Raw genomic sequence first — 13,913 nt, 5'->3', positions numbered from 1 at the left:
AAATAGAACATTGTCACGTGTTCCTCACCTCCACTCTCGACGGTGACAAATATCCTTGTTGACGATATTGATGATGTATTCTTCTTTGCCTCATGTTGTGCATTCTCGAAACCAGCTACAATCGAGTAGATCCAAGCAAGACGAACAGGGATCGTAGTAACGAAGGGATTCAGGACGATGTTTTTTCATAGACGTTAATCCATATATACCCTTTTGAAAGAAAATAGATGGGATGGACGAAGTTTCACGAGCGATGTCATTCACTCTTTCTCCCACTTCGATATCATCTTATTCACCTTCTCCAACCACAACTTCAAGATTGCCCTCTCCGACTCCGGCTCCATCGCCTTCAATTCCAGTGCACAGAGATGGCTTACTCATACCCACAGATAGACCACTAGATGAACTAGAAGGGAAATGGTTGAACAAATTAGGAAGATTGAAAGTTGATAGAGAGGTGATATTACCTGGTTATGCGTTGTATTCACTAAGAACCTGGTGAGTACCGTTTCAACGAAAACGAAGGTAGCAAACAGTTGGATGTGCAATATTCAATGAAAACAGATTTGAAAGTGCCGCTCAACTAGATGTCGATCTGCTGCACAAACGCTGACTTTGCGGATGACCTTGTAGGTTTCTATCCCGAACACATTTCTCGCATACAATAGTGACCCAGACTGGTAAACCAACTGAACAAGTATGTGCATGAAATATATACCTAGAATTCAAGATTGACATGAAAACTGACGTACACTCTCATACAGATATCCGCATATCTCCTGTTTCCACTCCCAGAACTTTCCGCTCAAGAAGCAGCTACAGAATTAACCAATGCCATACAATTCTTAGCATGGGAGACCCAATCCTCTCCTCGAAAGGTGAGTTTAAGAAGACTGACAACAAATCTTGTCCCAATTGCTTCAGTTGATCTTGAATGAGCTATTAGACCGAATATGGTACTTTACTTGTCAACACACCTTCTGCTTTTGGTCAAGATGTGTAAGCTTTCTTCGTATCGTGTTTTATGTTTTGATTGAAGCTGATGACATAAGTTTAGATATCCTGTTCCAGGAGGTGATTTTAGAATGGCAAAACCGTTCACTACTGTAAATACTGGATTGAGAAGGTTAGGATGTGGTGGCAGGGCTATAATAGGTATGGATGTCCCAATGTAGGTTCATTCTCCCTCCGAAAAGGATCTGGCCTGAATATTTTCAATTACGCGAAAATGTACCAGGCTTACATTGAAAGAATCGTGCATAGTCCAGCACTTCGACGTAAATTTCATGAATTATATAGAATACCGCAACCTACTCATTCGATCATACCATTATCGCGTAACGCTTCACCTACTACATCTCCAACCAAAGTATTATCAGCTTCTCCATTATCCGAAACTCATCAACATCAATATCAAAGTCAACAGATTCAATCAAATGATATCACCTCTGATCCGTTTACGTATTTGGTCATAGAATTGGTCAAACTCATACAATCATCATTAGCACTTTGGGGATTATATGATATAGCAAGAGGTGATATGGAAATCGATGGTTTGTTTTGCGATGAGACTAAAGCTGGTATCTTCCAATGGAGAAGAATAATGGGGATGGAACATGAAGAATCATTGAAATTAGAGGTAAATTAAACACTGCTTCGGAAGGAAACAGAAAAACTGACAAGTCATTGCAGAAAGAAACATCTGGAGGATGTATTGATCCCAGAACACTCGCTGCGATATTAAGTTCTGTTACAAGCGTGCATTATGAACTTGACGCTTTGGACATAGAAAAGGTGAGAGTTGGGTTCGACTTCAAGTCTCGATACGACGCTTATAACGAGTAACATAGCTCCCCAAAGATCCTTTTACGAGTATCAGACGATTCCTCAATACATGGGCTGGATATCAGGTCAGTTCCCGTATCAGGAATTGAGGATCAAGCGAAACTGATTTAGCCATTCATAGTCCTTCATTGGTAAACAACCAGAATCATTGCAGTTTCTGACAATCCCTTCAATTCGTTCTTTGACTCAGCATTATCTTGCTGATAGGACACGTCATCACGGTGATGGATTGAAGGTTCACCGCATGCTCTTCAACGGAGTTGCTCAAGCTACCAGTTCATTGTCAGCTAATCTAAAAGGTGGTACAGCTGAAGATACACCGATTCGAAAGAGAGAACATCATCTGCGTTTCAAAGGAGATGAAGATGATGCTGGTGAGGGTGTGGGATTAATCGTTCCAGAAGGAGAAGTAGGACCTGTAGCACCTCCAGATGTGATCACGACTGATCTAGAAGCTTATATAAAAGGGGTATTGAGATCAAGAGAGAAAGACTGGGATATCATGGGTGCAAGGAGAGTTGCTGAATTATGGAATGGTACACTCGCTGATAATGTTGAGGAGAGACCAAGGAGGAGAGGTAAAATGGCAAGTCTGAGCAGTAGCACTGGATCAAACACCAGAGATCATAGAAATGTTCTAAGGAAAAGAACTCAATCACGAGACTTTCATATTGGTCAAACTGGAATACGAGAAGATGACGAAGGCGACATCAAAGGTGCCATCAAAGAGATCTCGGGTAGAGCAGGTCAAGCTATCAAAGGTGGTTTCGGATTGGTATCGTAGGTGCTTCTAGTGTGCTCGACGACACGAAGATCTGTAATCAGCTAACTCTAGCGCGCGTAGTCGAAAAGGCACAAATTACGAAACGTCAGACTCAGAGACCGGGGGTGGTCCCGGACCTTCTACACTCAAGTCGTCGGTGATGAGGAAGAAGCAAAGTACTATACCCACTGTCATCGAACCGTGAGTGAGAATTAATAGAGTTTGTACTGCAATGATATATCACTGATGCCAATTAACAGAGATTTGGAAGATATCGATGAATTACTCGATAGAGGTCAATCAGGTAAAACATCTACTCTCATCCTGTCGCCTAAACATCATCTGACATATACTCATAGCCTCGCCAAGCCCTTCAACATCTTTCAAACCCTTAAATCAAAATTTCACTTCATCTAAAAAATCGCTTTTGCAAGCAAACTCTGTGGCACATTCAAAGAGACCATCAATAGTCACGCAATTGTCAGGTAATGAAAGTGACATTTGGTCAAGAGGATCTTTAGCAGCAGGATTTAGTCCCACGGAGGAGAAGACGGATCCGGAATATCCAGTGAATGGTCACTCACCAGATGGGATACATCCAAAACCGTTGATGAACAGGACGCCATCAGATAGAGCATTGGCATGGCGTAATCGTGGTAGAGTGACTACAATGTTAAGGACGGCGAGTGATGGTGCGGATGTGGTCGTTGAAGAGACTGGAATGGAATGGGAAGTTACAAATCCTCATGGGACGGGGAAAAGGGAAGCGAGTGGATTAGAGGGAAAGGTATTGGAATTGACAAGAAGGTATGTCTGGTTATCCAGGAATCGTAATGAGGCAGGGGACACAGATGGGCTGATGATTCTGAACAGACATTCTCTGGAACAAATTGACCTCTACAATGATATGAGAAGAGTGGGACCGTGAGTCAGCTGAGTGGGACTATATCATTGTACGCCAGCAAGCTGATAGCGATCAATAGTGAGAACCTGCAAATAGACGTTGAGATGTGTGCAGTTGTTTTGGAATTGAAAGAAAGGGAAAGACAATTAGCGCAAAAAGCGAGAGATGTCAAAGTGAGTGATCGTTGAGTTGTGCATGGATGTTCTAATATACAACATATATACTGAAATGATTTGCTGTAATTTCCAGTTACTTGAAGAATCTGTTTTCTATCATTTATCCCAATTCGTCACTGCCGCTCGAGCACGTCGAACACATGTCGAACAGCTGTCATCTACAGCTTCAGCACTGAGAGCTCAAATTGAATCATTGGATGTCGAGGACGATCACGAAGGATCGCCGAAAGATAGGTTCCATTATTATTTGAGTGAAGAAACTCATCGACCTGAATTATTAGATGATCTAGGTAGATTGAGAGAGATGTGGGAGAATGTGAGAAAAGTTCAAGAAGAGAAGAGGAATCAAGTTGATCTTGATTCTGAAAAGAAGTTGTCACAGAAGAAATGGTGGAGTTTGTGGTAAACCATCTGGGTATGAGAGATTAGATGCTAGTGAATCATGGTATTAATGGATATGATATTAATAGGTTGTATGGATAAATTATGTTCATATTCTTTCTTGTTGAATAGGTTGTTTCGGTTGGGCGTTTTGTGCGGGCGATGGTGTGCTCGATGGTGTCGATGATATCGTCGTTGTAGGAGAGATGATTGTCGTTGGTGAATCAGGATCAACTACATCTCCCAACCCAAGATTTTTCATATCGTCCCTCGTCATTAAATTGCTATTGAAGTATACGCACAAACTTGATCAGCGATACTCTGATCTCGCGAAAGAAACTGAGGCCTCATCATCGATGAAAGATAATCGTCTGATAACGATTACTCACTTATCCATCCTGCATTCCAAGTATTTCTTAGATTGTAATCTACATTTACCGTTATCGTTCGCATTTGATTTAAGGCATTTGAGGTATGAGATCATTGCGTCTTTACAATCTCCTACGATAACACAATGGGGATAATCAGCTTCAGAACGATTGAAGCAAGAAAGGAGCTGGTAGGCTACAAGCTCGATGAGAGAGGTTTGGAGAGCTGAAAAACTGAAGGAAGTCTCAACTTACCATCGTGATCAAGTGGGAAAGAACCTCGTTGTGGTGGTGATACTTTGAACGTATCTGCGAATCCCGGTCTACCGAATGACATGATTATTTGACTAGACTTCTTGAGCAGTATCTTTTTGATCGCTTTTTTGGTCCCAATGGTGTAGACGTCGTCAATCGAAAACTGATGATGGATCAAGGTTGTAACGAAGACGAACTGTTATGTGTCAAGAGCGATCAAAATTCCAGATGTTGCGATGACATCGAGTGCGAGTGAACCCGGAATTCGGTCATCTCCGCCTTTTTTCTCACCCAACTGCAAACTGCTAACTAACTGCAAAGTGGTGTCGTCACGATATTGTGAATTCAGTCGTGCTGGCATCATCATTCTACATGATAACTATTTCTTTATCCTACATCCTTGCTTTTCACTTCGGCTGTTATATTCCTAGCTCGTAGCACAAATCGATCGCTATCGCCGACTGCTCGATCCAGAACGATGTCCAGGAACCTGCTCATATACTCGCTCGCACTATCTTCGCTGGCTTCTGCACCTGGGTTAGCTCTTCGACACGGACAAAATCAACTTCGAGATTTATTCGCATATCCTAAATATGAAATTCAATTTATGAATGATCTACCCTTATCTAAATCTGATGCTGAGCTCTACCAATCATCATCATCTTCTGGATTGATGGATGAATCGGATTGGTTAGATCCCAAAGGATCTTCTAAGGGAGGGGGAGGGAAGAGGCTGAGTGACGGTAATAAACAAAATGATATTGATCGTAAAGTGAGTTGTATATATCGTTTCGCTTTTCGCTCTGTCATCTGTCTGCAAGGTGGTCATATCATTTCATATACCACCACTATCTTCTTGATCAAATCTGGGCTGAGATGATGAGAGTTAAAACTTACTTACAAATTCCATCGAACGTAGACGTCACTTTCACTCGAACTGATTCCAATGAATTTCGCTCATCCATCAGAACCTAATGGAGCACCATACCCATATCTCTGTTTAATGCCATCGCGAAATACGACTTCATCTCAAACTGCTCTAATAGATAGATTGGATCAAGTTGAAGAGGAAGAGGAGGAGATAGATCCTGTTCAAGGATGGCAAGCTATGAGTCATTTAGATGGGAAATGTTTATTCACTAAACAAGGATGGTTTACTTATTCGTGAGTCTAGTGATATCTCACATTGATACATTGAAATGTTTCCAAGGAAAACTTCGAGTTTTCTGATACTTATATGTATGGATAATGGATCATATGGGAGATATCATAGTATAACGTTGAGAGTGATAAGCTAATAATCTATATACTCGTTTGTAGATACTGTCACAACTCTCATATCCGACAATTTCACGCTACAGCTCCTCAACATCCTCATCCTCCAGGTGGTATCATTCCAGTGGAAGATACGAAATATGATGCTTACACTTTAGGTCAAGTGTCTCCTGGGGCTAGACAAAGGTTCGCTTCAGGTCAGTTTGAAAAACCAGGTGGAACTGGAACTGGAACTGGAGCAGGAGCAGGAGCAGGTAAAGTCAAAGCTGGTGATAAAAGCTCAACGAATCTTCAAAAATCGTCCAATTCGAATCCTAACGCCAATGCCAATGTAAACTCCAATTCAGCGTCATCGTCATCATCACTTACAACATCGTCTGGAAAAGGACAAGGACAATCATCTAGATATCTAGTTCAAAAATGGTCTCATGGTACAAGATGTGATAAAACAGGTAGACCAAGAGAAGTAGAAGTTCAAATTCATTGTTCGATGACTACGACAGATATGATCTACATGATTAAGGAATTATCAATTTGTCGATATGTGGTTATTATTCATTCACCTTATTTATGTGATTTACCTGGATTCAAAAGACATGAAGATTTAAATGAAGTTAAATCGGCTGGAATAAAATGTAGACAAGTCATAGATGATCAAGATTGGATTGAATGGGAGAAAGAACAACATCATCACAATAATCAACAAAGAATCAATCCTAATGATGTCAACGACAATGCGGATGGTAATAGTGGAATCTTGGAATTACCTTTCAGTAAAAGACCTACCGGTGCTGATAATCCCAGTGAAGTATATACTAAATTTGATCAACCAATTCATCATTTCGGTTTAAAAGGTCCTGAAAAGATGTTTCCTGACCCTGACAACATACCACAAAAGGATGAAGAAGAAGAAGGAGAAGGAGAGATGAAGATTGTTTTTGAAGGTTCTGATGTCGAAGATGAATCGCTAAGACAAATCTTAAAACAAGCTTTGGAAATGTTAGGTAAATCAGCTATATCAAAGAAATCAAAATCATCGAATCAAAAGTCAGTGGACCAACCTGATCAACAGGAAGGAGAAGAGGAGGAAGAGGATGATGACGATCACGATGATGAACAAGGTGAACAAGTTATTTTCTATTCTTGGGAAGAGGGTGATGATGGTCCCATACTTCTAGATGCTGATTTAGTGTTAATGGATGAAGAAGATGGGGAAGAAAAAGAAAAAAGTAGAGTCGAATTAGGCGGTAAGGAGAAAAACGTACTTGAAAAAGTCGTTAGAGATTTTTTGGGTCAAAAAGGTAGAACACCTAATAGGAACGACATAGATGATGACGACCAACAAAAATCGGAAGCTAAGAAAGTCAGGAAAAGGAAAGGTGAATTATAAGACTTTTTGTATAGCATGGAGCGATGTATATTTGTAACGCAGATCCAGGCTATTTATTTGTCATCATCCTCGCTTGCAATATAGCTGTTCTGAATCTTAGGTACACAGGCTGCGCATTGCTAAGAAGATATCGAAAAGACCAAGAGATCAATATAAACAATACATGACGCCCAAAGTCTCATTCTTATATTATTTATAAAGTAACTGGTAAATTAAAAGCTGAACAACAAATATATATATCTCGAAAAGATCTACTCTTTTCTACCATCCACACTCTTGTCTCTTCCTGTAGCTCTACTGATACTTCGCAACACATTTCCAAGTACTCCACCTTTATGACCATCTGAGCCTCTGCCCCTACCTCTATCGTCATCTCCAGAGGGTGAATGCGAATGCTCTTTGCTGGGTGGTACCATGTTTCCTGCGCCACTACGATCCGAGAAGAAGATCAGCCTTTCGAATCCAGAGTGATTTGGGAATCGTTCTGGAACTCACCCTCTACCGCTATTCATATAATGCTGTTTGTCGTTTGCATGAATTTTCTTATAAGCTTCTCTTTCTTCTCTTTCTTCCAAAGAAAGATGCGAGAGGTCAGGGCTATCGGCGGTAAGACCATGGTGGACATTTCCAGCTCCACCTTTTCCGGTCAAATGACTATATTATTTCAAGATAGATTAGCCTATCATCTCCAGATTGTGGTGTGAAAGTCATGATGATGCTCACGGCAGATTCGCTTCTTGTGCATGATGTTTGGCAATTACATCTTGTTCATAAGCATTTTGTGCGGCTTGCTGAAAATTCGGAAAACTCGCGAATAAGCCTTCGAACAGACATAATGGTTTATGATACTGGAGAACGTACCTTCTGAAGATCGATAGAATCACCTCTTTCTTCTTGGATGTTACCGAATCCACCTCTTCCTGTAGCATGAATTGAATGACTGATGGTAGGTGCCAAGGAAGGAGCGATAGTCGAAGAATCATCTTTTCCATGTCTTACTGCACTTCTGGATCTTGATTTTGATCTTTCAATATTTCCTGCACCTCCTCGACCAGTTGAAAATCCTCCTTCGACAGCTTGTCTACCTCTTCTTTCGGCGACCAACTTTTCTTGTAATGCCGCTTCTTTCTCATCTTTGACAACTTGTTCCCTTGTTCGAGAACGAGAAGTTGATCGATGAATGTTTCCTGCTCCACCTCGTCCGGAATGCACGACCTAGCAAAAAGGATCAGCATCCTGATCAAAGTCACTGCGGTAAAGGTTGTAGGTCCACACAACAGATGGCTCAGATGACATGATTAACAGTTACTCACTTTTTCACCAACGGGATGAGGAGATAGTTCCCTTCCTCTTTCGACACCAGGAGCAGCTTCTAAATCCTGACCTCTTGAAGGTGATTGCATGAGATTACCGGCGCCTCCTCGACCAGTGGAGTACTAAGGATGATAAGTCAAAGCAAGATTAGCATCCGCGTATCTCTGCTCATTCCGCAGGACGTGCATGTATAGCATCGGACCATTGTGGGGGAAGTGAAAGATGATGAACACGTACAATGGCTCGACCTGGTCTTTCATCAGACATTGACATGCTTGCTATTGATTGATCAAGTCGGAGTTAGTGTTTGGGGTCTGTAGCGAATTGACTTTATATCAAGATATCGAGGAATGAATATGAAGTTAAAAAAAAGGTAATGTTTTTAATGTTGTATTGATTAAAGTGGTGACGGTGATTGCTTGGTGTTTTTCTTAGTTGAGTGGCAATTACACTGTTGGGATGGATTGATGAATTGATAATAGATAGGGGATGTGTGTGGTATTGACGGATTGGGGGGGGCAAGGGGGAGCGACCAATGACGTTATCTCTTTGTGCAACCCAACACAAACAGCTTCTTCTGTTTTTCCCCTTTCTACTTTATTTTACCGAATTAACCTCAACCAATCATCCTCCTTGATCTGATGCATGGGATATCTTTGCATTTCTTTTAGTTGTCATGCATGTGTCGGATGCCAAGCCCTTCCCTTCTCCTCTCTTCGTACAGCTCTGAACCCATGATATGTGGGAGCGAAATCTCTGCATATAGGTGTGTTGTCACAGTACGAGTACGCTTCTTCCTTATCAAAGGATTTCCATCTGCCACGCGGAGGGAAAAAGGAAACTCGGAATTTAATTGGTCGAAATCAACCATCTCTGCTTTTTCCCCGTTTGTATTTTGGTGAGATAAGAAAAGACAAAGACCTCCCTACCCCTTCGTGCTCGCTCGCATAAAATGATTCCATAACATAGATAAGGGGGTTCGTGAATATTTCGATTGGGTTCCCGATTGAGAAGGGGGTTACAGATCGAGCATGCGAGTAAGAGTTAAAGACGAGAAAACGCCTTGGCTTGGACTTAATTTAATCGTTCCCCGTTTTCTTTCCAAAGGTTACAGTCCAATCAGATTCAAAGGATGGAGGAGAAAAGGATGATGAAAGGGGTAAAAACTTTTCGATGGATGGATGAATGGGATGGAGGACGAATCAAAAACTCACCTCCAAAACTCTGTCTTCTACCTCCTTCACTCTCATGTGCGCCTCTATTAGGACTCAATGCCCTACTCATCCTTTCTTTGATAGTTGAAAAAGTTGATGATCCAACCGTAGGCGAATCAGATGTTTGCCTTTGAAGTGGTGGTGTTTTGGTCGTCATATCGTCCACTTTTGTCGTTCGAAATTCTGTTCAAGTTATTTACTCTGACTTTAGCATATATGTATAAGATTGCATTTCATTCACTTTCACACCCATCTCATCTCATCATCTCACCAGCGATCTCTCGCCAAGACTTCGCTTATTTTTACTCAACACAAAATTTAACAGTCAGCTGACATTTTGTAATTATTTACACCGGAGCTGATCCCGTACTCGTATGTGGCGATCATTATTGCATGCAATGTGTTGCACAGATTCTCCTCAATAACCATGCATTGTCTGGTCAGATGAATGCATGTTGCATGTTCTGCTATCAATCATGCGTCAAACTTCATCATGCCGTTGTATCCATTCATTCAATCTCTGAATGCATGCTTCATAATGAAGTAATTCTAAAACAAAATTCTCTCGATTCCTCCCATTCATCGAACTCTACACCAAAAGTGATCTAAAACGAAACTATAGATTTGAGGATGTATTATATTATGTAAAAATTTGAGATCTCTCGCTCTCTTACAAGACCCATTGATAAGAAACTTGCATATCATTTTGAAAAAACATAGAGACGCTTGCGTGCCAGCCATTACAGACTAACTGCTTTAAACATCAACTCGACCACCACCTGCAGCGGCATTACCAACTGCTCCGTGAGGAACCTTCTCTTGGGAGGAAGAGTCACCGTCGAGAGGAGGGGATCCAGCAAGAACGTCACCAGAGGTGAGATGAGGTTTTGAATCGACTCGGTGTAATCGGAGTTCAGGATCGGTTCCAACGTAGTCGTAAGCGAATTCTCCGAGGTAGGCATCATCGATACCAACGATTTCAGCCTCTTCACTGGCTCGTAATCGAAGTCCGGGGATGAAGTGGAGGATCCATAAGATGATAGTGGTCATGACGAGGGAGTAAGAGAAACCGGCAGCTAGAGATGAGACAATCATATCAGTCGTCTGTGGCTATTAGGATCCATGAAAAGCACTCACTCAAATCAGCGATTTGGTAACCTAGTTGTATATAGTTGTGGTCAAACCATCCTCCGGGAATCTCGGTGATACCGTCGAATCCAGCGACAGAGGCTTGTGCGAAGAGACCAGTCATGACATTTCCGACCATACCACCAATACCGTGCGAAGCGAAGATATCCAAAGTGTCGTCTACACCGACGAGGAACTTGAGTTTAGTGGCAAAATTACAGGCGACAGCAGTGACAAAACCAATGGCTACGGCAGCTGGGGCACCGACGAAACCGGAGGCGGGGGTGATACCAACTAAACCTGAAATGGCACCGGAGCAGAAACCGACGGCGGAGTACTTTCGTTCAAGTCTCCAATCGAGCAACATCCAGGTGATACCTCCTACGGAGGCAGCGAGATTGGTAACGATACAAGCTTGAACAGCTCGGAGATTGGCGGAAAGAGCGGAACCACCGTTGAAGCCGAACCAACCAAACCAGAGGAATACCGTACCGAGAATGACAAATGCAGTGTTATGAGGTTTGTAAGCCAATCGTTCGGTACCGTATCCTCGTCGTTTACCGAGGTAGATTGAGATGGCGAAAGCAGCAGTACCAGATGAGATGTGGACGGGTGTACCACCGGCAAAGTCCAATCCACCCATGATGAATGACCATCCGTTAGGGTTCCAAGTCCAATTGGCAATAGGACAATAGACGATCGTGATCCAGACGAAGAGGAAGACCAAGACGGGTCCAATCTTGGATCGCTCAGCGAAACCACCAATGGCGAGGACACCGGTAATGATCTGAGAGAGTTCAAGTCAATTTTGTAGTTCCATGAAAGAAGGTTGTGTCCACTCACGGCGAACATGCATTGGTAGATGCAGAAGAGAAGAGCGGGTATTCTGGAAGAACCGGCAGAAGGCTCGGCAAGAACACCTTTCAGACAGAAATATCTTAAATCACCAATGAATCTGAACGAATGGAGTCAGTAAGAATATGACCCTATTGACAATACTGCGCTGGACTCACTTTGAACCGGTATCTGAGAAGGCCAAAGAGTAACCTGTAAGATGACGATCATTAGTATTTGCCACTCTGCAACGTAAACACGCGATGGAATTAACTTACCCCAGAAGAACCATTGGAAAGAGACAACAGCCACGCCTGCAACAGACAAGAAGATCATGGACAAGGCGTTCTTCCTCCTCAAAAGACCAGAGTAGAACAAACCAACACCGGGTATCATCAACCAGACCAATGCCATGGATGTAAGAACTGACAGTAGAATGGTTAGGTTAGTAAATTCCTTATCTCTAAAATGAAAAGGAAGCTGAAGACTCACTCCATGCCATGTCACCAAGATTGTAGATTACTGGTGTGCCATCTTCTTGATAGTAGAGAACGTCCTGTGACGTCTCAACATAAGTCACGTTGACCATATTGAAACACTGTTTCTATATAAGTGATGAGAGAAGAGTATGCGTATTCGATATAATTGAATAGACTTGTTTATCGTCTTGCTACTAGATGATAATCAAGGTCGATCGATATTATGATATCGACGGTTTTGTTATTGGTGACAACCTCGAAAGCAATGACCAGCTAGCTAGCGTGATTATATATAAATGAAATATGAAAAGAAGAAAAGAGGAAAAGGAAAAAAGGTGAAAGAAATGGGTTGGATGGTTTTGTTATTGTGTAGATAAGAAAGGAGAGGAAAAGGGGGGACGGCATTTTAAAATGCAAGCAGAACACCAGTACAGCTCGGTGGGATCCCATGAAAAACGGGGTAAATCGGACGACATAGTGTAACTAACTCATTTTACAGCCGATTCAATCATCTTCGGTTCATACTCTTTAGCTGGCAAGCATGAAAAGATAAGAAGAAGGTGTTTCCCTAACTCTACTCGTAATGCGTGAAACCCGAGAAAATACCATTTACTTCGTTTGATTGGTCCGTCTGTTTACACTTTATTTTGGTTTTACCACAAATGGGAGGATTTTTCTTATCTTTACAACTTTTTATTTTTTATATTATTTTAAAAAAGCCCCTTTTACATGTGGTGTGCTTTTCCTCTTCCCCTTTTACGTGTTCAAGCTTTAATTTCCTTTCTTTCGGGAATTCTGTTCCTCTTCCAAAATTGCTATTCCCCCTGTTCTGGATCTCTGCTCTTCCTTCTTTTCATCCCCATTCTTTCCGGGTAAGAGGAAGTGACGAATTTTCATTTGTCAGTTGTAACAGTAGGTGTACGTATCATTACGCCAAGAGAGAGAGGGAACCCTGGCTTATCAGAGTTTTCTATTAACCGCTTCCATCTGTGTTCCTATTGGTTGAAAGGAATGGATGCTTATCTTTGCCTCGTATAAACTTATTTCAATCATGGCGAATGAAAATAAAAAACAGTTCTTCCCCTTAATTCATGACCCGTTGCGGCTTTCACCGGTTTTCCCTGAAATCGAGTTACAAGGGAGGTTTTGGACAGTTTCACCGATTGGTCGATCGGAAAATGTGGAATCGAGGTTATTATTGCATCCGAATGTGAGGTAAGAACGACAGAGTCAAGATCGTGTGGAATTCTACGACCTGCAGCGTTACTGTCAGGTAACGGCGTGGTAGTGATCTGATGGCTCAAGAGAGATGGTTATGGACTGACTTCAGAGCAAAGCGACAAAAAACATGGAATATTAAAGGTTCATAATGGACGAAACCTGGAACGTGGTGAGGTCGTTGTGTAACGGGAGATTATCCCAGACTGATCCCGAAGAGAATTCGCTATTGAATAATGGGTGATTTTAACGACATCACCATTCACTTCCATCTGTCTCTTCTATCAATGTGCCATCTTATTAAATCGAGTGCCACAGTGATGGAACTGAAACGAAAAGGTCACTGTCATATCAACCTTCCACCTTCAG

At 41.9% G+C, this 13,913-nt stretch overlaps 5 protein-coding genes across 5 annotated transcripts; 2 read left to right on the top strand and 3 right to left on the bottom strand.

Moving 5' to 3' along the window:
- Positions 1–253: 253 nt before the first annotated feature.
- Positions 254–4,094, top strand: IL334_001595 (uncharacterized protein; the record flags this gene model as incomplete). The annotated part of the gene is made up of 15 exons (XM_062933350.1): positions 254–498; positions 634–697; positions 765–878; positions 947–999; positions 1,058–1,171; positions 1,264–1,639; positions 1,693–1,794; positions 1,851–1,910; positions 1,967–2,625; positions 2,690–2,809; positions 2,869–2,912; positions 2,968–3,415; positions 3,482–3,532; positions 3,592–3,685; positions 3,762–4,094. 15 exons carry the CDS (start codon positions 254–256, stop codon positions 4,092–4,094), a joined length of 2,877 nt encoding a protein of 958 aa, XP_062789401.1.
- An 84-nt stretch (positions 4,095–4,178) lies between these two features.
- On the bottom strand, positions 4,179–4,774 carry IL334_001594 (cytochrome c oxidase assembly protein COX19; the record flags this gene model as incomplete). The annotated part of the gene is made up of 3 exons (XM_062933349.1): positions 4,179–4,353; positions 4,459–4,570; positions 4,693–4,774. The coding sequence occupies 3 exons, from the start codon at positions 4,772–4,774 to the stop codon at positions 4,179–4,181; spliced, it is 369 nt and encodes a 122-aa protein (XP_062789400.1).
- Positions 4,775–5,170: 396 nt separating this feature from the next.
- IL334_001593 (uncharacterized protein) lies at positions 5,171–7,357 on the top strand (the record flags this gene model as incomplete). The annotated part of the gene is made up of 3 exons (XM_062933348.1): positions 5,171–5,464; positions 5,612–5,856; positions 6,013–7,357. The coding sequence occupies 3 exons, from the start codon at positions 5,171–5,173 to the stop codon at positions 7,355–7,357; spliced, it is 1,884 nt and encodes a 627-aa protein (XP_062789399.1).
- Positions 7,358–7,608: 251 nt separating this feature from the next.
- Positions 7,609–8,944, bottom strand: IL334_001592 (uncharacterized protein; the record flags this gene model as incomplete). The annotated part of the gene is made up of 6 exons (XM_062933347.1): positions 7,609–7,786; positions 7,853–8,011; positions 8,081–8,148; positions 8,219–8,572; positions 8,671–8,793; positions 8,909–8,944. The coding sequence occupies 6 exons, from the start codon at positions 8,942–8,944 to the stop codon at positions 7,609–7,611; spliced, it is 918 nt and encodes a 305-aa protein (XP_062789398.1).
- A 1,697-nt stretch (positions 8,945–10,641) lies between these two features.
- On the bottom strand, positions 10,642–12,436 carry IL334_001591 (uncharacterized protein; the record flags this gene model as incomplete). The annotated part of the gene is made up of 6 exons (XM_062933346.1): positions 10,642–10,961; positions 11,023–11,800; positions 11,857–11,968; positions 12,027–12,060; positions 12,126–12,272; positions 12,340–12,436. 6 exons carry the CDS (start codon positions 12,434–12,436, stop codon positions 10,642–10,644), a joined length of 1,488 nt encoding a protein of 495 aa, XP_062789397.1.
- Positions 12,437–13,913: the final 1,477 nt, after the last annotated feature.

Source organism: Kwoniella shivajii, chromosome 2 (assembly GCF_035658355.1).
Source record: "Kwoniella shivajii chromosome 2, complete sequence".
NCBI classification, from domain to species: domain Eukaryota; kingdom Fungi; phylum Basidiomycota; class Tremellomycetes; order Tremellales; family Cryptococcaceae; genus Kwoniella; species Kwoniella shivajii.
This window is presented reverse-complemented; position numbering and strand designations above follow the sequence as displayed.